General features: G+C 49.1%; 1 protein-coding gene and 1 long non-coding RNA gene across 2 annotated transcripts in view; both read right to left on the bottom strand.

Annotated features, from left to right (window-relative positions):
- Positions 1-790, bottom strand: part of JAKMIP3 (Janus kinase and microtubule interacting protein 3) — a 66,839-nt gene extending 66,049 nt beyond the window's left edge. Inside the window, exon 1 of the mRNA XM_058544310.1 lies at positions 555-790. Coding sequence (XP_058400293.1) covers positions 555-689 — 135 coding nt within the window. The 5' untranslated portion in view covers positions 690-790. The remainder of the gene's footprint in view (positions 1-554) is intronic.
- An 8,608-nt stretch (positions 791-9,398) lies between these two features.
- On the bottom strand, positions 9,399-26,920 carry LOC131406845 (uncharacterized). The gene is made up of 3 exons (XR_009220364.1): positions 26,658-26,920; positions 9,790-10,050; positions 9,399-9,506 (listed from the first exon to the last, which is right to left on the bottom strand). It is a non-coding gene; the product is annotated as an uncharacterized LOC131406845 (long non-coding RNA).
- Between the last annotated feature and the right edge of the window lie 913 nt (positions 26,921-27,833).

The following is a 27,833-nucleotide window of genomic DNA, read 5'->3' as shown; positions in this document are numbered from 1 at the left end:
CACGACTAGTGGTGGGTGTTGGATGGGGGGCTATTTGGGGCCTACTGGCTGGGGTCTGGGTGTCCCCATCCCTATGGGCCTGCCCCAGTGGTTCTGAGGTCGGTTATAAGAGCTGCTCCCCCACACCTGGAAGCTCTGAGCCCAGGGCCCAGCTGTTTCCTTTACCCAGAAGAGGGGCGGTGCTGGCCACTTCTATTGGGCTTCAGTTCCACTATGAATGGTTGAGGAGGAAGGAGTGTCCTGGGGACGGTGCCACTGGACGAGGTCCTGCAGCACATACGCTGGGAACCAGGGCTATTCCTACGTGGCCAGGGCTCCTGTCTGCAGCTCACCTGTGGGTGGGGGTACTCTCCCGGCCACTCCTCACCTCCCCCACGGCTCCCCTGGAGCTGTCTGTGCCCCTGAGCTGCCTGGAGAGTCCCTTGGGACCCTGGGACCTGCTGGGTGGGCACTTCCACAGAGACCTGGCTACATCCGGCCCTGGGCAGACCCTGGGGCCACGAAGGTGTGGAGAAGTGGGGGGGGGGGGGAGGGGCAGGGGCATGGGGGCCCACCTTGCTCTTCTCCTGCTGCAGCTCTATCTGGATCTCGGTGAGCTTGGCCCGCAGCTCCTCATTGGCAGCCTGCAGCGCGGCGAGGACTTCGGCCTTGTCCCCTTTGCCTCGGCCGCCCGAGCCCTTCTTGGACATGGTGAGGGTGGCCGAGGGGCGCCTGGGCGGGCCACTCGTCTGGGCTGGGCTGTCCGCGCCAAGCTTGGGCAGGTGTCAGCCTCGCTGTGGCTCCGCTACATGTTCTCACTCACCTGGAGGGAAAGCACACCTGGGTGAGCAGACTGTGCTCCTGCCGCCTGGGTGGGAGCTGGGGGCCGTGGGGGCGAGGGGGGCAGGCGGGGCGAGGCTGGCCTCCCACCTGCTCTGAGGACACCGGCCCCAGACCACAGAGGCCATGCGCCCTCCATACAGTGCCCCTGACGGGGCCCACACAGGCAAGAGCGCGTCTTCATGCCTCGCACATGACGGGCACTCGATAAATCTTTGTTCTTTGCCCCTTTGGAATGAGAGATCGGGGACCGACTTTAAAGCTCAAGTTTGATACATGGGTGTGCGGGAGCCTGATGGCAACGGCAGCTGTGAAACACGAGCTTCTCAGACAGCGAAAAGAGTGGACGCCGGACCCAGGGCTCCTCCACGGGGACCCATAAACTTCAGAAGCATGCCCGAGCCAACTTAGTGAGCAAACGCGCCCTCAGCCCCACGTGGAGCTGAGGCCCTGCCCTGCGCCAGCTCCTCCATCACCCAGCACCACGATGCCTGAATTTCCACTGCCCCTGGAGGGCCGGGCCGCATTTCATTCCTTGTGTGTCCCAGCGTCCAGCGCCCAGTGCAGGGAACGGGGAACCAACCCACTACTCAGACACCGCGGAGCCTGATTAGGGGGTGGGGCCTGAGTCCTGCTCCACGCCTATTCCCTGGGAGACCCCGAGCCCCGGCTTCCTCACCTGCACAGAGAGATAATGTCCCTGTCCCCACAAGGCCTCCGTCCTGGGCTATAGACACCCAGGAGAGTTGTCCGAAGAAGTGACCCACGCCATAGAGGTGCCCTGTGTCCCCTACCACTGCCCTCCACCAGAACCCCCTGCCCGGCACCTGCCCAAGCCAATAGGCCCGGGAAGGCACCTTCAAGGCCTGAGCTATCAGGCCAGAGGTCAGCTTTTAAAGCGTGAGGAAGGGGCTGGAAGGACTGGACCACAGGCTGGGCACAGCCCATGGGCATCGCTAGAGGCATTGTCACCTCCAGGGGACATGCTCTCTGGACAAGTCCTCGCAGCATTTCTCCTCTTTTCCAGCTCGGTTCCTGAGGCCTCGTGATACAGAATCAGGACAAAGTCACAGAAATAGGGGGGTGCCGGGCCGGCCCCAGATGACGCACATGTGAGAAGAAGGAACTGGGCAGAAAGGAGGGAGGAGGAGGGGAGAGGCTCCGGCTCATGGGTGTGGAGACTGAGAAGAGGGATCTGGGAGTGAGGCTCCTCTCAAGGAAGAGGAAAGTACAGACGGGAAGAAGGCTTAGAGACATCTTCTTACACGTCAGTAATGCACCGCCTGAGGGCACGGGCAGCAGGTACTCGAATCACTTTAAATGACTTGTCCGGACCACAGAGAACCAGCCGCTGGACTGTCTGGATTGCTGACCCGCCTCCCACCTTCCTCCTCCTGGGCCCTGCACACTCTCTAGGGAGTGAAGGACACATTCGGGAAAGGGATGGGGTCAGGCCCTAGGCTCTCAATTTCGGGGTATCTTTTCTATGTCACCACCAGTGACTGTTTTGTAAACTTTCCACCTCCTTCAAGTCTTCATAGACAGCCTCCGAGAGACCCGTGGGCCCTGCTCTCAGCACCCTGAGGCCTCTGGCCCCTGATCCTAAAGGCAAAGCCACGTGGTGACAGCTCATTGGGGCAGCGCCCGTTTCCAGGAGCCAAGCCCTGTCCCACCCGCCACCTCCCTTGCGGCCGTCAAGCATGCGCTGTCACAGTGCTCCTCACTGCGGAGCTCTCCCGTCTGGTGGTCATTAGGGCACCAGACATTTGGAGAAAAGGGAAATAAAAGGTGGCCGGTGGGAGAGCTGTCCTCCACACGGCTTCACTCTTGGAGATAGACAAGGTAGCTTTTGAAGAAGAGTGTGTTTAAACGGGCCTGGTGGCTAATACACTCTGACCCCCACACAGACTCATCACACAAGCTGGTTTCTAATCATTCACTGGCTGCAGCATCTAATAGTTAATTTTTGGATGGGTTCAGGTGGTGTTGAGTGGTGGGTTTCCATTTTGGGGGAGGAAAACTGTAGAAAGCTAAAGGGCTTGTCCAAGCAGAGAAAAAGCCCTCCAGTTCCTGCCTCCACTTGTCCAATGCTCTCAGGGGGCCCAAGTGTCTCCCAGCAGGGGTGAGCCCACCCTGTTCTGCTGACGGGTCACCTCCAGATTGCACGCTCCAACGCAGGAGACGCTCACCACCCAAAAGGGGCATCTGAAGCACCTTCGCATAGACACTGGGCCCACCTGCCAGTAGAGCATCGCCAGCTCCTGTCCCTGAAGCCACAGCTCACCCTGAGGGTGAGAGACAGGAATCCAAACTAGGACGAGTGGGTGGGGCTGCGCCAGCTCAAAATGGGCAGGCAAGGGTGCAGGAACCTTGAGGAAGCCTGGGGTACCCCACCTCTGGCTGTCGCTGGCAGAAAGCTCGGCGGGAGCATCGTGGGCCCTGCTGGATGGCGCCCAAGGCCGATAGGGGGTGGTGCGGGGGGGAGCACCCATCTGTTCATGAAGGCGAGGTCCACGGACCCCAGTAGGGCTCCCCAGGGCTCTGGGATGCCAGCCCGACCCCAGGGCTGCTGGCCCCTCTCCCCCAGGAATGGGTACCATCAAGTGTGGGTTCCTTATTGTTTAGGAATTACATTAATTCCTCCTAATAGGCCTGCCCTCCGCTTACATCCCAGGCCTGGCAGCTGCCCTGATCTGTTTGCACCTCACGGCTAGAAAACCAGCATTTTCACAAAAATGACTGAGACAAATGACTACCTACCATTCAGACACCCAAGTGGAGAACTCCATTGGCCTCACAGCAAGTGGGGCCCTCCTTGTCTGGGATGGGCTGTGGGTCACGTCCCCCTAATGAGGTTCTTCAAGGCTCTGATCTGGGGAGGCCCTGGGGGACCCACTGGGACCCACTGGCCCATGCTTTTGATCAGGGGTTGGCACCGCCAGCCCACAGTCTCCTGTGAGCAGGCACCAGGCTCCACCTCTGCCCACCCCACCCCGCCCCACGGCCCTAGGCCCAGTCTCATTAGCCTCTTCCCTGGACCACGGCCCCAGCCTCCTGACCACCCTCCCTACATCCTCTCTCGACCTTCTCCAATCTGTTCTCCACAGTGGCCTCCCAAGCAACCATTTCAAGACACCGCCTGGCCCCATCCTCCTGCACCCCCCACTTAAAACCCTCCAGGTCTCCCTGTCGCCCCGCCAGATCTCAGTGAATTCCTCATCACCTGTGCCATCTGCCTGGCTGCGTTCCATCCGCACTATTATTTACTCCAGGTTTTCTGTAAATGGGCTCATTATTTGTTACATATTTTAAAATGAAACTCTGCAGGCCTTTCCTGGATGGAGAGTCAGCGGCACCAGGCTCTAAAGAGGTAACTAACTGCAGGGTAAGATCAAGGGATACCCCCACGTGTGGGTTTTCAGACAGACACCTGCCCCACGGCCCTGAGCTTGGACCCCCGACACTGGGACAGCAGGGGAGGCCTCCCTCGCCCCAGGCCCTCAGCCTGGCCTCCCCACTCCCCACTGTGCCTCTTGCTTGGCCCAGAACACACGCCACCTTTATTTACTCCCACAAGGCTCAAGGCAGACACCATTGCCTCTGGCCTGGGCTCAGGACCCCTGCCCGCCGCTGCACCCCTGGTCCCCGGGGCTGAGCCACCTCCACTTTGGCACTGGCCACCCTGCACTGAGAGTTTTCTATGCAGCGACGGACCTTCAGCCTTAGCCTGGCATCTCCCCAAAGGAAGAGTTAATATTTTTCTCGAACACCAATTTTGGGACAAATATGGTAAGTATGATGACTTTATTATTTATGGAAATGAGTGAGAACAGAGTAAATCTCCCGAGAGCACCGGAGTAGGTCCCGCTCGCCCGCACCCCGGGCTGGGATTCCAGCGGGCTCCTCCTTCCTGCCCCGTCTGCTGTCCTCCCGGAGCCCTTGATGGGATTACTGCACGAGGAGAGGAAAGGGGATCTCCACGTCTCACCCCATATCCTATTTGTACTCAGTGATACCAGCTTTAAGCCTTGGGGTGATGAGAGCTTTGGTAGACTGAGGCACCATGCTTCCCCACGAAGCCACCGCCGACATTAGGAGGAGACGGGGCTTACGTAAGTGACTGGGAGATGGCGTGTGCCCATGGAGGCTCCGGGGGCTCCTGTGCCATTTTACATGCCTCTCTGCATCCCAGGGCTTCGCCCTCCTCCACCCCCCACACACACCCAGCAAAGCACCGGCTATAATGATAACGTCCAGGCTCACGGACGCTGTGTCTGTAACACGCACTCCCATATCTTTCCTGTCACTCTGGGAGGTAGAGAGGGCTGGCTGGAGGGGAGACACAGAGGCTGCAGGAGCATGAGGTCTCAGCCAGCACTGCGGCCCAGAGCCCCACCTCAGAGATGCCGGGGCTTCAGCTGTGTGGGAGCCAGCGGCTGGTGCCAAGGGCTCTGGATCCCGAGTGGCAAACCCTGCATCTCACTCTGGGCTGCGGGCACCTGCAACTGACCAACAGGGCACAGGCCTGCAGGGGCCCAGCAGGGCTATCTGAGAAGGACATCATGGGGCGCCTACTGGACGGAGCCCTGTGACTGCTCTGTCTGCCCAGGGTGAGCCTGGATCAGAACCAGCAGGGACCGAGGTTGGAGCCACGCATTCATCAGATCGGGTCTGGATGGGGGCTGCAGCCAGCAGGTGAGCCGAGATCTCTCCCTCTCCACATGAGACCCTCAGGCCCACCACCCATCCAGGGCGGCCCCTCGCAGCGGCTGACGGGCCGAGGGCCAAGCACGGATCCTGCCCTGATGGTGGTCACAGGTCAGAGCAGGCTGGGGCCACCTGCACAGATACCTGGGTGCTGAGGAGTCAGGACCACAGGGGACATGCCTGTCCCTCTCTTGGGAGTGTTGGAGCAGCTGGCTAAGTGCAGACACTTCTCAGGGGCTCCACTGCCTGCCCACCCTCCTCTCGGCCATCTCTCCTGAGGCCGCCAACAACCCCCGACCAGGCCCCCATCCTAGGACTCACCCTCCAGCACCTCCTCTCCTTTTCAGCCAGGCAGCCCCAACTCTGGAGCCCCGCCCAGCCCTGCACACACCTTCCCAGTGCGAGCACCTCCAATTAGCCCCCACTAACTTCCAGGGAGCCCACTGTGGCCTCAGGGCCCTGCACACGGTAGGCCCTTGGGCTTTGCCAAATGCTCTGGCCCCTATGTGGTCACTCCTGCCCGGAAGAATCACTGACCTCTGGGAGCAGAGGGCTGGGGGTGGTAGGGGTGCGGTGGAGCAGGCCACCCCACAGTGCTGTGACAGCCCCCACCACCAGGTCATGGAGGCGCCAAGCTGCCCACTCCAGGGGGAGCCACAGCCAACGCTGTTTGAACTTCAGATGTGGAACAGCCCCGAAGGCTCAGAGTCAGGGTTCCGGCTGCCCGTCAGCTCAGCTCAAGCTGACAAGGTCGGTGTCGCTGTGCTGGTGGGGAGGAGACAAGGCCGAGGGATGTGCTCGCGATGTCATCTGATGGGCCACATATGGGGGACTGAGCAGGCTGCAGTGGGCTCTGAGAGAGACTCATCTAAGCATCCTGAAATTGCACTGTCCACAATCAGAAACTGCACAGCAACACTGGGCGTCTCAAATATTTGCTGGATGGAATTAGAGGCGCCCCCCGAAAGTGTCACGAACCCATGTGGGAACCCCAGGGAGTGCTGGAGAAGAGGGCAGGATTGCATCCAAGGCCTTCCCAAGCTCCCTGTGCTAACCTGATGCTGATCTGAGACCAGGAGGGCATTTGTCATACTTTCATCCAGGAAGTCATTACAGTAATAGATTAATAGCGCAGTCTGCCCACTTTTGTTTCGGGGTCTCTGAGGAGGTAATAAATATAAGCAGAAGAGCTTCATTCTGATCTCTCTGCGTAAGTAGTTTTATGTTCAGACAAAACTTCACGATGCATGAACATGGTTGTGCCGTCAGTCAATTGCCACAGTAAACCCCAAAGTCGCTCACCAGGAAGCTGGTCTGGAGGACACGTGGCTCCCACCTGGGCCCCTGCTGGTCCCCAGGGTTTCTCAGATGGGAGCCCCTGACCACCGAGTAGGTGGAGAGGACCAAGACGTCGGTGAAAACCGCCGACGTGCAAAAAGCTTGCAGGGCGATGCCCGTGTAGTTCGTGAGCGTCCTGGGTCGTCAAGGGGCTTGGACCTTATAAAGCTGGTAGTGTCTGACATGGACTCTTTCCAGGTTACAGTTTATCTATAGAGAAGAAAGAACGAATCTGATCCTTTTGACCCTCGTCATTTCCATGGAAACCCAAGGTGTGGGTGGAGGGGGAGTGGGCTCCCAGGGGAGGGTCAGAGACCCCTGTCAAATCCCACAAGGACCCTCTAGGTGACGGGTGTGGTTCCCTGGGGGCAGTCTGACAAATGTCCATGCTATGCACCCTCTGCCCCGAGCAGTGCAGGGAGGAGAGAGGGCAAAGGTCCAGGTCATGGTTACACAGTCGGGCAGACACTTGGGGTGTTGGTGGTGGGACGTACAGACTCCAGGGGTGGAGGTGTCAAGGCACCTCCCTTTCCAGGCAAGACCCTCACAGTGAGCCTGGCAGAGGGGGCACAGGGCGGGTGGCAGGGCAGGCGACAGGGCCGGCGAGGGTCTGCGGCTCAGAGGTGACGCCTGTTGTTTCTCCCCTGGGGCAGGCCAGGTGTGGGCCTCACTCTGGGTAACCCTGAAGAGACACACCTCTCCCTTTAGAACTCTTTTTTCCTGGAAAACACAAATACCCCCCAGAGGGAGAAATCAACTGGCCATTCATGCCTGGATGCAAACATTGTTGATCAGAGAATCTAGTCCACACCTGGAAACCTCGTGAAAGAGGAGTTTTGCTTGTGTGGAACAGGGAGAAATCCCACAGGGGTGCCCGACCCCAAAGCCCAGAGTGACCCGTCCGCTCAGGCAGCCCATCTCATCACCCATTCTGGGAACAGCCTTGCAGTGCAGTGGAGACTCCAGCACAGGGGCCTTTCCAGAAGATAAAGGGCGGGTCCACCACACGACAGAGCGATGGTCCACCAAAGGACCATGGGGCAGAGGCTGAGGCCAAAGGTCGACTTGGATGTGCATTTTCCAGAAGCCAGAAGCAGAGATCAAGAGTCTGACGTGGCCACACTAGGTGACAATGTGGAAGCTTCACGAAGACTGAGGATGGGAGCAGCTCCGGGGCAGCCATGTGGGCAACCATGAAGGCCACAGCACCCGTGCCTGCAGGACAGGACCACCGAGAGCTGGAGGAACAGTCAGCTTCACGTTGAGCACCCGCTGTTTCTGCGCCCGGAGCTACCCACACATTGTCTCTTGTCCTGATTCTGGAACAAGAAGGAGAGTCCACCGCTCTGAGCAAACGAAGCAGAAGCCCCTCGCCACCCCCAGTGCTGCTGCTCTTGGGGAAAACTCTGGCCCCTCCCGCAGCTGCTGCCCTGCTCTGACCTCCGAGGAGGGCAGGCTACTCAGCAGCTGGTTTTCTCAGGTCACCTAAAGGCCCAGAGAGGCGGCCACACACAGTTCCCCATCAAAGTGAGACTTTTCTGGCAAATCCCCAACTCAGGCAACACGGCTCCAGCTTACCCGGGCCAGATCTATGCCCTGTCTGGACTCACAAGAAGAAGAGAAACAGCCAGAGCACCTGCCTACAGATGCACGCAGCAGGCCTAGGGGACGGGCTGAGGGATGGTCTGGGGATATTCTTCCTTGGCCTTGAAGACTGGGCGTCACATCTCACACAGCCATAGGCCCAACATTATGCTGAGAGACTGTCTCCCCTCGTCCTGCCTTCCCAACTGTACTTCATTCAACTTCAAGAACATCTCAGGGGCTGGTCCGGTGGTATAGCGGTTAAGATCACACGCTCTGCTTCTGCGGCCCGGGGTTCGCGGGTTCAGATCCTGGGAGCAGACCTACGTACCATTTATCAAGCCATGCTGTGGCAGGCGTCCCACATATAAAGTAGAGGAAGATGAGCACGGATGCTAGCCCAGGGCCAGTCGTCCTCAGCAAAAAGAGGAGGATTGGCAACAGATGTTGGCTCAGGGGTAATCTTCCTCACCAATAAATAAATAAATAAATAAATAAATAAATAAATTTTAAAAATTAAAAAAAAAAAGAACATCTCAATTTTGAAATGCTGTCTTTCAGCAAATTCACAGGAGGTAACCTTTTACTGACTTAAGAAGCATTCTTTGCCAGGAACGACACATATTCTATTTGTATACCCTCTTAAAATCATTAAGAGATTGGTGGGCTTCTGTCAAGATGTTGTCCTTCAATTGTAACAGTCAACAAGACATGAAACGTGTGAAGGAAGGGCTCATCTCACGATAAATTGACAGCAACGCTTAGAAACACGAACGATGTTTCTAAATGTGTCTCCTAAAAGAGAGATTTAGAATTATTAAGGGTTTGGGTTAAAATCTTCATTTCTAACTGCAATGTTTTCAAAGAAGTCAAATGTGTGTTGATCTCGTACAAACCTCTATCGGAAATGGAGTTTGCAGAAAATAAGGTCATGAAGTTCAGTGGGAAGGAGGAGAGAGGGAAGGAAAGGATGCTTTCTGATAAACTTACAAGCTTCTTCTAGATTCTGTTTGGAACTGCTGCAGAGAACTCTAAGAACCAAGCCAGGGCCAGTGTGCCTGTAGGGAAGTTAGGACACAATGGGAACCAGAGTGGTCCCCTTTTCTCCCTCTCCCCAGCCCCTCTGTCCTGCTGCTAGGCAGACAACCTTTCAGAGATATTTTTTTGAATGACCCTCAGACCCAAAAGAACATGAGAATTCTCCCTAAGGAAGCCTATTAAATATGGACCAGAGTCTCCCAGAGGAAGAAAGGCCCAGGAATCCATGCGGTGGGCAGACACCCTGCTCCTGGTCATCAGGCAAGTGTAGGAAATCTGGGAGAGGAGCAGCCCCTTACTCACCCCAACGCCTCTGGTGTGGCAGGAGGTCACTGTGAAGACAGAGGCCACAGGAGAGGAAGAGACAGATGGGGCGCTGGGCAGCCACTGCACCTGCTAAAATGACAGACCCACCCCAGCCAGCGGTGGTGACTTCTACAAGGGCCTGTGGGACTTCCCAGCTCTCACTCACAACGACGGATAATGAAGATGCTCCAAGATGGAGAAGATGCTCATTCATCACGACGACGCACGTGGTTCTCAAAGAGTTGGGTGTGTGTCCTTCTGAAGAGTGATTGGGTGTCATCCACAAAATCCGTCCTCAATTTCAACACACTCACGTTTTTATCTATAAATCTGACAGTGAGTCATCATTCCTGGTCTACTAAGCCAAACCCAACGCATTTTCCTTTTTATTGAAAGGAGAGGTGACTCAAGGCTGAAGTCCTGACTCACCTATGAATGAGCTAAAACTCTAAACTTCCATTAAGGTGCCGTGACTTATTTTTAAATAAACTGCTAGTTTGAGATCATTGTAGATTCCTATGCAGCTGTATGAAATAATACACAGAGATCCCAGGTGCCCTTTACACAGATTCCCCCTATGATGGCATCTTGAGAAACTCCAGGGCAGAATCACAGCTAGGACACTGACACCAAATCTGTTAAGGTACAGAACACCTCCATCTCCACAGGGATCCCTCACGTGGCCTTTTAAACCAGCACCACTGCCCCCCGCCCACCTTCATCCCTTCCTTAGCCCTGGCAACCATGAATCTGCTCACCGTCTCTCTAACTTTGTCAGTTCAAGAGTGTTACAGAAATGGAATCATATAGTATATGACCTTTGGGAATTGGCTTTTTTCATTCAGCATAATTCTAGAGATTCACTTGTTGTCTGTATCAACGGTCCATTCATGTTTATTGCTGTGTAGTATTCCATGGTATGGACATACCACAGCTTGTTTAACCACTCACCCACTGAAGGACATCTAGGTTGTTTCCAGTTTTTGGCTATTACGAATAATGCTGCTATAAACATTTATATACAGGTTTTTGTGTGAGCATAAATTTTCACTTCTCTAATATAAATGCCTAGAAGTGCAATTTCTGGGTCATATGGTAGCTGAATGTTTAGTTAGGAAACTGGCAAACTGCTTTCCAGAGGGGCTGCACCATTTTGCATTCCCACCACCAGTGTATGAGGGCTCCAGATTCTGTGTGTCCTTGTCAGCATTTGGCGTTGCTATTTTTTATTTTAGCCCTTTTGATAGGTGATATCTCCTTGTGGTTTTAATTTGCATTTCCCTGATCACTAATGATAACATCTTTTCATGTTCTCATCTGCCATCTGTGCATCCTCTTCAGTAAAATGTCTGTTGCTAGGCTCCTCTTCTGGTCCTTTAGCTAGAGAGAGCAGGCTTTTCTTAGGGCTGTTTCTCTCTGTGTTCATTGGTGTTTCTGAGTTGCTGGCTTCTTCAACTCCAGCTCTGGGGTGTATGAGGCCGAAGAAAACCGAGGAAACTCACCACTGTGTCTTCCTGGGTCTTGAGGTCGCTAGTCAGCCTGCCTTCTTCACCCCACCTTTCAGTCTTATGTTTGTTTTAGATCCAGTGTCCAGAGTTTTCATTGTGCTAATTGGAGAGACAGGGAAAAGTATGTCTACTCTGCCTTCCTGGAGGCAGAAGTCCTGCCACAACTTTTTGATCAAAGAAAAAATCTTAGACTTTTATTTACCATTATTTCAGTTATAATTTAAATCACAATGTGATTTACAATTTGCCAGCTCACTTCTCAAGATAGAAAATAGATGTTATATCAGATGATCGTAGTAACCACCCACCTGTTTGAGGAAAGGGTCATCACCTCTAGTACTTGAGTGAATGGCTGTCTCAGGGAGACACGTTCTGTATAAGCCACTCTCCGTGTGGTTTTGGGCTTGCTTGACTTAGTCCAAGGAGGAACTCTTAGGTCACATTAATACTACAAGTCCCTTTTGAAATACAAGAATTGGCAGCAACTCTGACTTTATAAAGTGAAGCACTGAGCATTGTAAATGTTTTCCAGGTGGTAGTGCAAGTGTTTTGAAAATAACAGAACTAAAATACTGAACAAAAGCACCCCAGGCTTACACACAGCTTTGCTCCTACTGAACCAGTCACCTGACCAATCGCCATTTAAGACGGAGACGTGTAACAGCCAGATTTCTAGCTCAGGAAAGAATCTCAGGATCACCAGCCAAACCCCCAGTTCTTCAGATGAGGAAACCGGGGTCCAGAGGGTCCCCCGAGAGAGCTTGCTCCAAGCCTGTTCTCCCCACAACAGATGGCACAACGTGGCCGGTGGAGCCTCCTCACTGGTGAAAGCCCGAGCGTGTAATGCTCAGGCCTCAGGGAGGGTTCTTGGAAGGGCACTGCCTCAGGAGTGGGCCGAATTAGCCTGGACCAAAAGCTGCTCTGTTTCTGTCTAAGAAGGCCTAAAGGCAAGCCTCAAAAGGACCAAACTCTTTCCCAACGACTCAACCGTGCCCCAGAACAAAGCTCCAAAGTATTTAAAGGAACACAAAAAATTCAGCCTCCAAAATATAAAATTCACAATGTCTGGCATCCAATCAAAAATTACCACACATGCAAAGAAGTAGGGAAATAGGACTCAGAAGGAGGAGGACAAAGCCAATGAATAGAGACAAGGCAGACATGACGCAGATGATGGAACCAGCAGACGAGGATGTTACAACGGCCAGTCTCAACAAACCCATGTGTCCAGGGAGGCAGAAGAAACAGCAGCATGTTAAGAGGAGACATGGAGAAGTTTTAAACGATCCAAACCAATCATATGGCAATTAAAATGAATGTCGGAGATAAGAAATACACTGGATGGTATTGACAGCAGAATCACACATGGCAAAAGAAAAGTTTCGTGAGCTTGAAACAGCAATAAAAATTATCTAAAATAAAACAGTGATTTGAAACCCACGATCATCTATTTAGAAAACATGTCAACAACCTCTTTGTTAGTAGAATTTTTACATTATTCTTTCTTCTTGAAATTCCAACAAACCCACAGAATAAGGTAATATAATGCCCCCAACGGAAGACTTTTCTTTTTTTGCTTGAAGGCCTTTAATTGATCACCCTATCACATCTTTACAACACAACAAAATGTATATAAGTGGAAATTTAAGTTTTTTTACTGTGATTTTCAGCACTGAGGTTATAAAAATGTCTTCTAGACTGAGTTATCATTGCAATTACCATGGCTATACAACTGGTTCAAATAGCACAAATATACTACAAATTCTGATAAATTATTAAATATAAAGGAAAATTGTATTAGAAACGTATCTCTGAACAAGCAGGCTGGCGGGTTGGTGGTTAGTGCTTTGGTTCACCTTCTCCCTGTGTTTGGTGCCCCAGAGGTGTCTACCTGGAGGTGAGGCACTGCAGCAGGATCTGGATGGGTGAGCAAGAGATATGCCTTGCTTTTGAAGAGGGGAGGGAATGAGGGGAGGTGACAAGGAGCACTGTGCTGGGACGGGGTGGTCTCAGCGGTTGCCTTGTAGGAAAGCTTCCCTACAGCACCTGACGATGCATGCCCGCTCACGGAGTGCCCACAGTGGGTGCAGGTCTTACCATTTGAGACCACTGTCTCCGCCTTTGCAAAGCCTAAGTAACTGGCCTTCACGATGCGTTCCATACACTACAGGGTTTTATATAAAAAGGCCCAGAATACAGGAGTTCAGGGCAGGAAAAGAAAACCCACTGTCTGCCCTGGTCCCTTCTAGGCACGGGTGAGCTCTGCCTCCAGGTGGGTGGGTGGGTGGCAGAGACGGGTGGAGAAGCACCCCTGGCAGCTGTGCTCTCAAGCCATCCTGGGGGCCGATGCTGGACAGTACCACAAAGGGCGCTAAGAGTTTCCAAAAGGCCAGGACAGGCTACCTACAGGAAGGCCAGGTCCCTGCAAAAGGAGCTGGGGCTGCAAGGAAGCAGGGAGGGCTCCTGGGCAAACTCCCCGCAGAATCCCTCCTGGCACCAGGAGTCCACACAATCACAGCACTGGCCTCCGGGAGGGAGGGGGGCTCGTGTGCAAGTAACGTCCATGTCTGGAGGACCTGGAGGGTCAGCCAGTAAAACAGAAGACACCTAGGAACTACTTGCTGCACCTTCCGTCAGAACCTAGGCGTATTACCCCCAAGCCTGGCTTACCCCCAGCAACCCGGACAGGAGACGTCACCTCTCATCAGCACCCCTGGCATCTGATTCTCACTGCACCAGCTTATTGCCTCAAATATAACAAGAGTTTAAATGAAATTCCTTAACATTTTCTTCCTATCTTTGTACTCATTTACAGCTTCTCTGGCTCTAAAACCTGTTCGCCACTGAACTGAGACACAGGGTTCAAAGCATGACATCTGGGGTGTGCCTCTGTATGTGTGTCAATTCCCAAGCCCAGCTGAGGGTGATGCTGTGGTCTGGGATTGCCACTCAGCTCAGGACCCCTCGGGAAGCCTTGTCTGAAGATGGGACCCAGCCTCTGAGCCCGCAGTCCAGGCTTGAGGCCAAGGCCATGATGACCCAGAACAGGACAAACCCTAATTCAGAGAAATAGCCATGGGAACCAGTGAGATTCAGGGTCACGTCTCCTCACACTCCTGGTGGAGATGAATAGAAATAGCCAATCTAAGTAAGTAATTAGATAGATAGATGGATGGGCAGATAGATTGATGGCTGGATGGATGGAGGGAGAGACAGATGTATAGATAGATGGATGGATGGATGGATGGATGGATGGATGGATGGATGATTGATAGATAGACAGACAGATAGATAGATAGATAGGTAGATGGATAGACAGATGGATAGAGAGATGGATAGAGAGATGGATAGATAGAGAGATGGATGGATAGATAGGTGGATAGATAGACAGATGGATAGACAGATAAGGTAGACAGACAGACAGAGGGATAAAAGTAGCCTTCTTTGTCCTCCTTTCTGAAGACATGCATCCCGAATTGCAGCTATTCTTTCCTATGTCTCTTGGAAGTTCAGCTAAGGTCTGGATGAGGAGCTATCCATTTCAAAAGGAATTCTATGTTTTATCACTGAAAAACAAAGACCAAGCGTGTCATTTAGCACTGATGAAGCCTGCTGGGTGTCTGCCTAGGAGAGGTGTGACTCTTCCTGCGCGTTAGTCCCTTCACTGCACGTTGTCCACTGAGACACCTCGCAAGGTGGTAGTCAGCTCACCAGAACCACGAATGCAAACAGAAGGCCTTGCTGATCCTGACAGCTAGTCCTAACCTGTGTATGGAAGCACAGGGCCAAGTATAACTAAGGTGAACTTGAAGAGGAAGACAGAGTTGGAGGACTCAACCTTCTAGGTATCAGGACCTTTTAAGGGTTTCTAATAAAGACAGGGGTTTGGGACAAGGACAGACAGTCATCAAAGGAACAAGCTAGAACACAGCTCAGAAACAGACCAACACGTGGGTCATTGTGCCTGGAGTTGTGATGAAGGGACACCGCAATGCACTGGGGGGAAGACAGTCCTTTACCCAATGGTGCTGAGGTAACTGGATGTCCACAGGGGAAACAGACCTTGCCTCTTGCCTCCCACTACAGAGACAAAATCACTTTCCAGTGGGTTATAGTTATGAATGTGCAAGGAAAACAACAGTCTTTTAAAAGAAGACAAGATCTTCACGGTGTTGGAAATGGCAAAAATTTCTTAAACGGGACACAGACAGCACTACCTGTAAAGGGAAAATCGGACAGAGTGGGCTATATGAGGAAGTTCCACTCATCAAAGGACAAAGGAGAGTGAACAGGCAAACCAGCGGGTCAGAGAAGACTCTAAAACACACTGAGAAATCTGACAAACCACTAGGAAAAAGATAGAGACTCCAAAGGAACATGGGGGAAAACCTTGAAGAAGTCCTTCACACAGGAGGATGTCCGGATGGCCATGAACACATGACTCGGGCTCGGCGTGACAGTCACAGTGAGATGGGTACCTCGAGGCCTCTCCACCTGTGGGGCCAGGGCTGCCATGCCTCCCGCAGCTGGGAGGAGCGACCTCGTCCTGCAGCTGGCAATTCCGGCCAGGCCCCGCGGAGTCTCCACAGGGTGAGTCTGCACAGCCTCACCCTCAGCCAGGACCCTGGCAAATCCTCACTCAGACTCCCCGGCTCCCTCCCACTCTGCATGGCCCTGATCTCGGGGTCCCTGAAGCCCTGCCCTCTGGAGCTCTGTCTCCTGCTCCGCAGCTCTGCCTGCGCTGACCTCACCACACAGAACAAGTCCAGTTCCAGTTACTCTATCACAGCCAGAAGACACGTTTAGGAGACCCTTTGTTCATGGAAAACCTCTCAGAAGTAGAGTTTTGCAATATAATTTAGAGGGAAATGCTTTAATGGTTGGTACCGGGTGTTCTCTGTCAGAGGGAGCAAGAAAAGATGCATGTGTCCGTTCAAGAACCATGTCAGTTTATAATGCTTGGGGGGGTGGTGTCTGATTGGAGTTTAGAAATGAAAAATGCTCCAGGACGTCAGCGAGGGACGAGGTGGTGGACTGCAGCCCAGAGAGGCCTGGCAGTGTCAGTGCGGGCAGACAGCTCCGCCCCAAATCCAGAGAGTTTTACTCCTGAAATAACCCTTTAGGAAAAAAGAAAAGTTGCTCAGGTTAGCAGCTAAAAACACCCAATTAATGATACACTTTCTCCTACAGTGGGAGCTCTGAAAATACAAAGTGCAATGTGTTTGCTTGGTTGGTGATGGACTGACATGGTGCCGTGCGGGCGTCTGCGGCTCTGGGAGCTGCTTTCTGAGGACCAGCATTCCCGACATGGACAGCAGGGTGCTCAGCGCTCAGCCCAGAGAGACGGCTGCTCACTCCTGTAGCCAGCACTCAGGAAGGGCCGCTTGTCTGTTTGATTCTGACAGTTGTAAAGTGACCTGAAACTTACTTGGAAGGTCCTGGAACTTCCTGCTCTTGATATGGCTTACCTTTTCAGAATTCACTCCAGAAAGTTTAAGCATGATTTCGTCTCTCTTGATTAACCAGTATATATCGTGTGTCTATCAATTAAAAATACTCTTACAGTTATAAAGTGCTTTTATTTGTGAGATTTTTGTAGAAAATTAACATTATTATAGTAAGTCTGAAACTTTCAGCTCCCTGCCATTTTATCCATGGAAACAATTTATTTTAGAGTATGTTTTTTAAATGTAAGACTTCTTAGAAACACGACTATTTATCCCAGCAGAACAAACTGTATTAATTTAGGAAAGAGGGCCAGTGGTTAAGTTGAGAACACTCACTGTGGTGAGCAAATAACAATTCCCCAATATTGTCCCCGTCCTAATCCTGCAGCCTGTGAATACGTCACCTTACACGGCAAAAGGGACTTTGCAGATGTGATTCAGGTTAAGGTCTCTGGGATGGAGAGATTATCTTGGATTGTCCCTGTGGCCCAATCTAATCACAGGAGTCCTAAAAGCAGAGACCCCTTCCCAGCTGTGGTCCGAGAGACATGACCTGAGAAAGACTTGATCCACCACTGCTGGCCTTGAAGATGGCAGAAGTTGGCCCCGCGCCAAGGATCAACATCACCTCTCGGAGCTCGGAATGGCCTTTAGGTCACACGACACAAGAAAATGATGATGACAAGGAACCCAATTCTGCTAACAACCCAAGTGAGCAAGGATATGGATCTTCAGCCTCCAAAAAGGGACACAGCTGCCAAGAGTGATTGCAGCCCTGTCCCGGCCTTCTGACCGAAGAGCTGTAAGATAACGAATCTGTGTTGTTTTAAGCTGCTAGATTCATGGCGTTTGCTCTGGCAGCAATAGGAGGCTAACACAGATGTTAGCTTAGACATGGGGCTGAAGCCCTCAGCCGTCCTCTTTCAGGCAGCGCCTGCATATCGCACAGAACCACCATAAATGAGGCCCAAGGCTTCTCTTCCTGTCAACCGGGCAAAGGGAAGTCCCTACAAGGCCTCACTGTGAGCGGGGAGAGGAGGTAGGGGAACAGGAGGGGGACCATGGGAACTGGGCCACTTCCTCCTGCGGCTTACCTGTGTTTGGGGCTGCTGAGCCCGTCTGGGACTCGCTCCTCATCTGTTCAATGATGGTGCTGCCGGGCACGCCTGACTATGGCCCGGAGGGTCAGACAACACTCACTTCGAGATGGGCAGCTCAGGTGACATGGTAACCTGGTGGCCCGTGGTTAACTGTCAGTCTCTCAGGCCCCGTGGCAGGCCATCCAGTTCTGGCAGCAACAGGAACCAAGTCCCCCCACTCCTACTCAGAATCAGAGGCTCTGACCGAGGTGCCCAGAGAGGGCAGTTTGAAACGGGCCTGGGAGAAATACAGCAAATATTTTTCTAACAGAAAAATAGTTTCTCTAGTCTAAATCATGTAATTTTACCAAACAGAAAAAAAACCAATCTCATGCACAGCTAGATGACTCAAAAAGATTCCATGGTTCAGGAATGGGCCCTATGTTACATATAAGAATATAATACATTATATTCAGTGGTAAAGGGAAGAATATCATTCATAAATATGGGGTGATTAGTTGGATAACTGTGAAAGAAAAGTAAATCTATGGAATTCTGCCTTTCTAACATAAAATCCTAAATGGATTAAGGAGAATTAAGGATGAGAGATCATGGCATTAAAACCACTGGGGAAAAGTAGAAACAAGCATTTCTCAAATCTCTGGAGAGAGAGGTCTTTCTAGGCTTAAAGAAGATAAAGGGAGTCCACAAAAGGAGGGATCCATAGATCCACCACAGTAAATTGTATATCTTTATTATAGATGTGATGCAATTAAGAAGCTAAAAACAAGTTGAAACAATATTTGCAGAAAACGGAATAAAAAAATTAACATCTTTACTATATTAGGAGATTGTGAAACTCAATAATAAAAACACTAAGATCTCACAGATAAATGGGTAACTATCAAAAGAAATAATTTACAGAAAAGGAAAAAAAGATGATATTAAAATCACGAGAAAACCTCGTCTGCTTAAGTTATAGATAATCTCAAGAGAACATCCCTCTCATCCCGAGAATGAGAAAGAGCCACATAATCTACAACATCCCTTTCCTGGAGCCCATTGAAGAGCTGAGGTCCCAAGGCAGCGCAGGGGGCCAAATTCTAAAGGGTGACAAGCCCCCGGAAAGGGAGGGGGGCACATGAGCTGGCTCGTCTCTGGCAGAGCACAGGAGGAAGAAGTGGGTAAGAAGAAAGCAGCCCCAATTTAATGTATTCCTAAGGGCTCACTGAGGGCTAGTGTCTCAGTTTGCAATCGCTGGAGCCCAGACACGAGAGGGGCTCCCCTCATGGTGCAGATGTGCAAGAGGCATCACCACCACTGGGACAGGTACAAGACACTCTCCACCTCCCAGCCCCTTCTTGCAAACAAAGCAAAAGCCTTAAGCCACTGAAAGAAGGGCCGCAAGCCCTCTGGTCCACAGGGTCACTGGGAGAGGGAAGAAAGTAGTCCCTCCTTCCTTCCTGCCCCAGAAGTAGGTCATGGTCCCTGCCTCTAGGGTCAGAGTCAAGGCCCAAAACACCTGCCCTGGGGAGCAAGAGGGAGGCCCCTGCGGCCCAGGACCCTGCATTGCACAAAGCAGAGCTCAGTTGCAATGGGAGAGGGTGGGGTACTCGAGAGGTCACCATATGACCCAGCAATTCCACTCCTAGGTATAAACCCGAGAGAACTGAAAAACATATGTCCACACAAAGTTCATAACAGCATTATTCATAATAGCCAAAAAGTGGAAACAACCCAAATGTCCATCAACTGATAAATGGATAAATAAAACATGGTCTAGCCGTACAATGGAATATCATTCAGTAATAAAAAGGAATAAAGTACTGACACCTGCTATAATATGGATGAACCTTGGGAACATGATGCTTAGTGAAAGAAACCAGATACAGAAGGTCATATATTGTATGATTCCATTTATATGAAATGTCCAGAATAGGCAAGTCCATAGAGACAGAAAGTAGATTAGTGATTGCCAGGGGCTGGGGACAAGAGTGAGTGGGAAGCAACTGCTAAAGGCACAGCATTTCTTTTTGGGGTGATAGAATGTTCTAAATTTGTGATGATAGTTGCACAACTCTGTGAATATATTAAAACCCTGTGAATTCACACTTGAAGTGGTTGAGTTATATATTATTAAAGCTGTTACTGAAAAAAAAAATTGAAGGAGAAAAAGACTTTTTCAGACAAACAAAAGTTGAAAGGATTTATTGCCAGCAGATCTGTGCTACAAAAAATGTTAAAGAAAGTTCTTCAGGCAGAAGAGATGTTATCAGATGGGAAACTGTTCTACACAAAGAAATGAAGCGTGCTCAAAAAATGAGGGTGTATATGTAAAAGACTCCTTTCTTATTTTTAATCCCTTTAAAAGATAACAGGTTATTCAAAGCAAAACCAGTAACAATTGCATTTCAGAGTGTAATATATATAAAAGTAAAATCTGAAAATAGCAAAAAAATTGGAAAGAAAATGAAAGTCACTAATTACATGTGAATTGGCATAATATTAAGAAGGACTGTGAGCTAAAGATGATACTGAAACCTCTAAAGCAAGCACCAAAAATTAAATTAGAAGTGTAATGAATAAGCCAATAGTAGAGGTAAAATAGGGTCATAAAAAATACTCAATCCTGAAGTAGGCAAGAAAAGAGGCAGACGAGATAACACAAATAGAAAATAAAGAGCAGAAAGCTAGATGTAAATCCAACCATATCACTAAATGGCAAATGTAAATGGGCTAAATAACACAACTAAAAGGTAGACATTTTGAGATAAGATTTTCTTTAAAGGCAAGCACCAACTTTACGCAATCTACAAGAAACTCAGTTTAAATATAAAGGCATAGATCAGTTAAAATAATAGAAAAGGTTATATCATGCAAACTCTAGTCAAAAGAAAGCTGAAGTGACTGTATTAATGTCAGACCACGTAGATTTCAGAGCAAGGAGCACTACCAGGGATTAAGAGGGACATGACACAATAACAAAGGAGTCAATGAATCAAGAAGATGTAGCAATCCTAAACGTGCATGCATCAAACAATGGAGCTTCAAAAATACATAAAACAAAGACCAATAAAAATGCAAGTAGAAATAGGAATATTAACAATTATAATCAGAGGGGCTGGCCCCGTGGCTTAGCGGTTAAGTGCTCGTGCTCCACTACTGGCAGCCCAGGTTCGGATCCTGGGCACGCACCGACGCACCGCTTGTCTGGCTGTGCTGAGGCAGCATCCCACATACAGCAACTAGAAGGATGTGCAACTACGACATACAACTATCTACTGGGGCCTTGGGGAGAAAAAGGGGAAAAAAGGAGGAGGATCGGCAATAGACGTTAGCTCAGGGCCAGTCTTCCTCAGCAAAAAGAGGAGGATTGGTATGGATGTTAGCTCAGGGCTGATCTTCCTCACAAAACAAACAAACAAAAAACAATTATAATTGGAGACTTCAACACTCATCTCTCAGTGAGAGATGAAATAAGTGCACAAAAAATTAGTTAAAGATATAGAAGATTTCAACAATACCATCAACCAACTTGACCCAATTGACATTTGTAGAGTACATCACCCAACAACAGCAGAATAGACAGAATTTTCAAGTGCACATAAAACACTCATCGTAACAGACTACATGCTGTTCAATAAAATCTACAGCTAACGTCACACTTAGTAGTGAAAGACTTACTGCTTTTCCCCTAAGATAGGGGACAGTGCAGAACACCTACGCTCACCACTTCTATTCAATGTTGAAAAAGAACAGGAACTAAAAGGCATACCAAATGGGAACAAAGAAATAAATCATCTTTATTCACATATGACACGATTGTCTACACAGAAAATCCCAAAGAATCTACCTAGAACACATAAGTGAGTTTAGTAAGTTAACAGGATAAAAAGTCAAAAGAGAAAAATCAATTAAATTTATCAATTACATTTCTATATACTAGCAACAAAAGATTTTATTTCAAAATAATACCATTTACAATAATGCCAAAATAATATGAAAGACATAGGAATAAGTCTAACAAAATATTTACAAGATTTATACACTTAAAGCCACAAAACATTCATGAGAGAAAATTAAAGACCTAAGTAAATGCAGAGATATACCATGTTCATGGATGACAAAACTCAATATTATGATGTTAATTTTTCCCAAATTGAAATATAGATTAAATAGAATCCCAATCAAAATCCCAATAGACTTTCTTTGTAGAAACTGACAAGCTGTTTCTAAAACAGATATGGAAAAAGCAAATGATCTAAATTAAGCAATTTTGGAAAATAACAGATTTGGAGTTGCAAAGCACTACCTGACTTCCAGCTTACAATAAAGCTACAGTAATCGAGACAGTGCAGTATTGATCTAATGACACACGAGTCAGTGGAGAAGAAAAGAAAAATAGACCCACTGACTATCTGGTCAGTTGATTTTTGACGAAAGATCAAGATAATTCAATGGAGAAAAGATAGTCTTTTAAACAAACGGTGCTGGAACAATGATACATCTACATGCCAAAACAAACAAAAAAGCGAAAAAACCCACAGCTCAACCCATACCTCACATCATATTTAGAAACCAAATGGAAATGGATCGTGGAATTAATGTGAAATATAAAGCTACAGAACTTCTAAATGAAAACATAGATAAAATCATGATGTTGGATTAGGAAAAAAATTCTTAGAGAGGGAAAAAAAACAAAACCTATACAAGAAAATATCGACAAGTTGAACTTCATGAAAATTTGATATGTCTTGTCTTTGAAAGATATTGGTAAGAAAATGAAAAGACAAGCCCCAGATTGGGAGCATATATTTATAAAATACACATTTGACAAAGGACTTGTATCCAGAATACATATTTTTTAAAACTCTCGAAATTCAATAGTAAAAATACAAATAACCCAATTAAAAAAAGAGCAAAAGATTTGAAATACCTGTCACCAAAGCAAATGTACAGATAGCAAAGAAGCATATGAAAGGATGTAGCATCACTAATCATCACGGAAATGCAGATTAAAAACACAAGAAGACACCACTACACACCTACTACGATGGCTAAAATGAGAAAGACTGACCACACCAAGCATTGGCAAGGATGTGGGAGACCTGGGACTCTCATACATGGCTGGTGGGGATGTAAAATGGCTCAACCACTTTGGAAAACACTTGTTAGTTTCTTAAAAAGTTAAATACACACCTACCATATGATCCAGCCTAGGTATTTGCCCAAGGGAAATGAAACACTTGTACATGACTGTTCACAGCAGCTTTATTTGTAATAGCAAAAAATTGGAAGCAATCCAAAAATCCATCAACCAGAGAATGGATAAACAAACAGAGTATATCCATACAATGGAATACTGCTCAGCAAAAAATGATAATAATAATAATTAACTATTGATACATGCAACCATAAATCTCAAAATAATTATGCTGAGTGAAAAAAGCCAGATCTAAAAAATATACATATACTATATGATTCCATTTATATGCAATCCTAGAAAATACAAACTAATCTCTAGTGACAGCAGATCAGTGGTTGCCTGGGGACGTGGTGAGGTTGTCGGGCAGGCGCAGGAAGGAAGGAATGCAAAGAGGAATGAACAAACTGTAGAGGTGATGGTTGCGTTCACTATCTTGAGTGTTGAGATGGTTTTGTGGGTATATACACATGTCAAACAACATACTTTACCATTAGAAAAAGAAGATTCAAAGCCATAAATAATGTACTACATTGTTTGTTTTGAGTATCACTTGATGAGAGTGGTTAACTGGTCTGGTTCTTTTTGGAAAGCAATATGATAATATAGATTCAAATCTTCAAAGTGCTCCTAACTTTTAACCTAGGAATTTCATATCTAGGATTCTATCCCAAAGAGGTCATTCTAAATACAGAGAAAACTTTACACTCAGAGATGTTCGATGCAGTATTATTTACAAGTGACAACTTGGAAACAATCTAAATACTTATGAATTAAGTTTCTGCACAATGAAACATCATGCAAACTTTAAAGTACTGCTTAATAAGAATTTATTCTAAAAAGGAAAATGAGTATCTGGTATAAGGGGAAAAGACACAAAACTGTAAGTATTAGAATGATCATAACAACGTAAAACAGAAACAAAAAAGGGAAAAGAAAGATATTCTAAAATTTCAATAATTTATCTTGTGGGTATTGGAAAAATGTGATTATTTTTATCTTTTTTTCCTTTTCTAGACTTTGTAAAGTTTCCATAATGAGAATGTATTTGTTTCAAGAAATTAAAAAACCCTGTTTCATTAAGAAAACACATCTGATGACTTTTTTAGAACTCTGAAGACCACCAGTGCCCAGAAAATATCCCCGAGCAGCCGAGCGGGCTGGTAGTTGGGTGGGCGGATGCTGGCTGCCTGGGTGTCCACGGGCTGGAGGGAACTACGCTCCTCGTGTGTCGATGGAGGTGTGAATCTGGTGCCTGTGTTTCTGAGCCGCGGCCCGTCAGGTAGAGAAGAGGCTGTCTCTGCTTCCCTCTCTGAGATTGCTCCAGCAAACCCTGCAGTTGCCCCAAGCTGGCGGCACGGCACCCACCATGATGAGGACGTGCCCATGGTGCGTCGGAGCTCTTTTAAAAGCTGCGAAGACTAAGCTCTTCTTAAATTAAGCAAACATCCCGGAAAATGTGAAAAGGTAGGTGGTGAGGCCAGTTTCAGAAGCTGGGTTTCCCTCTGCTTTGGACTCACAGAAAAATAATAATAAATGAATGAATAAACAGAAGTATTCATTGGAAATGGCCTAGAAGGCCCAGAAAAGGCCTTCTAAGAGCAAGCCAGATCTGCCTCATGCAGCAAAGACTATACATGGTAGTTAACGATGTGAAGAATTTAAAAAGCAGTAGAGTAATTAAGAAGTGCTTCTAGGGGCCGGCCCTGTGGCTTAGCGGTTAAGTGCGAGCACTCCACTACTGGCAGCCCGGGTTCGGATCCCCGGTGCGCACCGATGCACTGCTTCTCTGGCCATGCTGGGGCCGCGTCCCGCATACAGCAACTAGAAGGATGTGCAGCTATGACATACAACTATCTACTGGGGCTCTGGGGGAAAAAAAGGAGGAGGATTGGCAATAGATGTTAGCTCAGATCCGGTCTTCCTCAGCAAAAAGAGGAGGATTAGCACGGATGTTAGCTCAGGGCTGATCTTCCTCACAAAAATAAAATAAAATAAATTAAATAAAAGAAGTACTTCTAAAGGGATAACTACAGGTTTAGACGGTGATTCTGGGGACCCACTGATGAACCAGTGGGTGAATACTACCTCGGCACCTCATCAGGGTGCCATCGGCAACTTGCCGGCCCCCAGGTCACTCTCCAGGGCTCTAGGCAGGCTGCAGAGCTCTCCAGCTGGGTCAGAATCTACACAGGCAGGGACTGCACCCCTCTGCATCCCTGTGAGGCCGGATCCCATGGATGCCACACACAGAGTGCACAGTGAATGCTTGCCGGATGGATCAACCGTAGCAATGGGCTTGGGGAAGCCGCCAGAGCTACCGAGCTCTCCAACCCAGTGCCTCCACCACTCTACTTCTCCTTGCCAAACGCCGCTGGAAGGTCCTTCTAGCCTCGGGTTTCGTCTTCTTCCCACCCTGAGATCAGAGCCATGGTACAAGCCAATTTTGCTTTTTAATAAAAAACTCTGAAATGGATGTGCCAGCTGGCCACACCGAGAGGCCAACCACACAAACCTGTGGCCTGCACTCAGAGATGAACATCAGATGCAAACAGGGAAAACCCTCTCAAACATCCCTTTGAGCTATCGGAATAGTCCAAATGTTGACACTTTCTGATTAGAGCTCATTTCCAAAAAAACTCATGAGCCCACTGCAGGTTAGTCTGGGGGGAACCTGCGAGTAGAGGGGATGGATTCCCACGTCTTTCCTGTTCTGACCCTCCCCCCATCAAGAGAACGCTGGATCTCAGCTTAACATTAAACATCGGACAGTGTGCACTTGGGAAAAGGCGTTCTTGGGGGCATAACAGACACCGCCCCTTCAGCGGAAAAACAGCCGAGGCCTTCAGACCATCAGCCTCACCTACCCGGGCTGCTTCCCCTGAGCCGGCCCACCACCGACGGGCATTCACACAGCTCTCTGCAGGCAGGAGGACCAGGTGGCTCTTCAGAGTCACATACTGGGTCAACCAACCACCAACCAGGGCAGATTTCTAGGAAAAGCAGCAGCTCGGAGAGAATTTTGATAAGCTCATAGTGCACGGAAAATGCCACTTGGGGTAGAATTCCTCCTCACCTAGTATTAAATATTTGATCAGTCCAGCTAAATGCTCTAACCTCTAAGTCATTGGCATGCCAAGCACAGAGGTTAATTGAATCTACAAGGTCTCTGGACCTTGAACATTCACGACCTTCCTCTTGAGTCAAGTCCTTCATCCTGAGCGGGACAGAATCACTCGGCATGCAATTCCTTCCCTTCACGAGGCTTGGATCTGGCTTCATCTGGAGGCCAGACTCCCCTTGACCCCAGTCCTCTGTGTCACTGATGTGGTTTCCTACGACACCCCTGTCAGCTGTGCCCACCTGGGAAGTGACGACCACAGACGTGTGCAGATAACGTCCCAAGATGTCATAAAGTGCTGGCAAGCACTAACTAGGCACCTGAGGGCCTTCAGGAAGGACGCCAGAGAGAACAAACGCAGCCCCACCCGCAGCACGGTCTGGGGTTGGTAAATAAGTGCCCTCAGCCAGGGAGGCAGGCCCAAGCGGCACCCGGCCCTCGGGATGCAGGATGGAAGCATTTCTGGCCTGGGGCTCCGAAGCACACCTCATGCTGCTCAAAACTCACCTTGGGACGCTCAATCAACAGTGCTGGGGTTCTGAGACAGGAGACGCACGCCATGGGGTTCATGGAGGAAGACTGGGTGGGGGGACGACATTTTCAAAAAGATATATTGTCTCTGTGGGCTGTGCCCCGGGCTTTTTCAACCCCGGTGCCAAGGAGGGCTGTTTCGGGGTCTGAATGGAAAATTAACATCACCACCCACTCCACATCTGGCTTGTGTATCTGGAAATGGAGGAGGCAAGGAAAAATAACAAGATGTGGTGTCTGTCCTGAGTGGAATTCCCAGTTCACAGAAGCCCATGGTCAAGATGAACCCTCCAAGAACTCACTTATCTTAGAGCAGCTAGTTCCAAAATATGGGGGACTGAAGAATAACTCTTCCTTCCTTCCTTATAGCTCCCTAGCTAGGTGAATACCACCCAGTGTGTAGATATTGTTGGACAGGGTCTTAAAGTGGGGGGTCTTCCAAGGGCTGTCTGTGTAGTAACAGGAACCGATATGGTCTCTGCTCTGGCACGGGGCTTGTATTTAATAGGTGTGCCCTCAAATCATCAGAGAATCAAGGAAAAGAAAACTTAGATACAGATGCGCATGCCCACATATCCCTCCACCACATCCTCGGCCTTAGAATGAACATACTGTCATCTTCAGGATCTGTATTGATCTCTTTCTGAAGTCCCCGAGGACCTCCGGCAGAGGCTGGCCTCCCGCTGGCAGTGCCCAGATCACCGAGGATATGCACGGCCTGGGTCACTTCTGCTGCACTGCTCCCCTCAGGAACTAAGGTAGCATTTTCCTACCTATCTGTTCAAAGGCTTAGATCTACCGAGAAGACTCTCAAATCTACAACTCCGATCTTGGTTTTGAAAGAAAAAAATCTTAAGTGTGTTGTTACTGGTTCTCCACACTCAGGGGCAGAATCAGAGCCACCGGCAAGTGTTTATATCTCCAGTTGACTCACAGTCTCGTGGCTAAGCTCATTTACATCTCAATGAGCAGCACAGTAATTTATTGATTGCCAAATTACCTGTGATATTCTTTCCACCACAACCCTGCCAGCCCCAGTCAACCACCGATTTTCTCTGAACCACTGGAGAAACTGAGGCACAACGTAATAACAACCACTTCTTTCAGGGAAAAGTGTTGGAAATCAGTTAATAACCTGTTGTTACCCAAAAA

Source organism: Diceros bicornis, chromosome 6 (genome assembly GCF_020826845.1).
Source record: "Diceros bicornis minor isolate mBicDic1 chromosome 6, mDicBic1.mat.cur, whole genome shotgun sequence".
Lineage (NCBI taxonomy): Eukaryota > Metazoa > Chordata > Mammalia > Perissodactyla > Rhinocerotidae > Diceros > Diceros bicornis.
The sequence above is the reverse complement of the archived record's forward strand: the minus strand, read 5'-3'. Positions and strand labels throughout refer to the sequence as shown.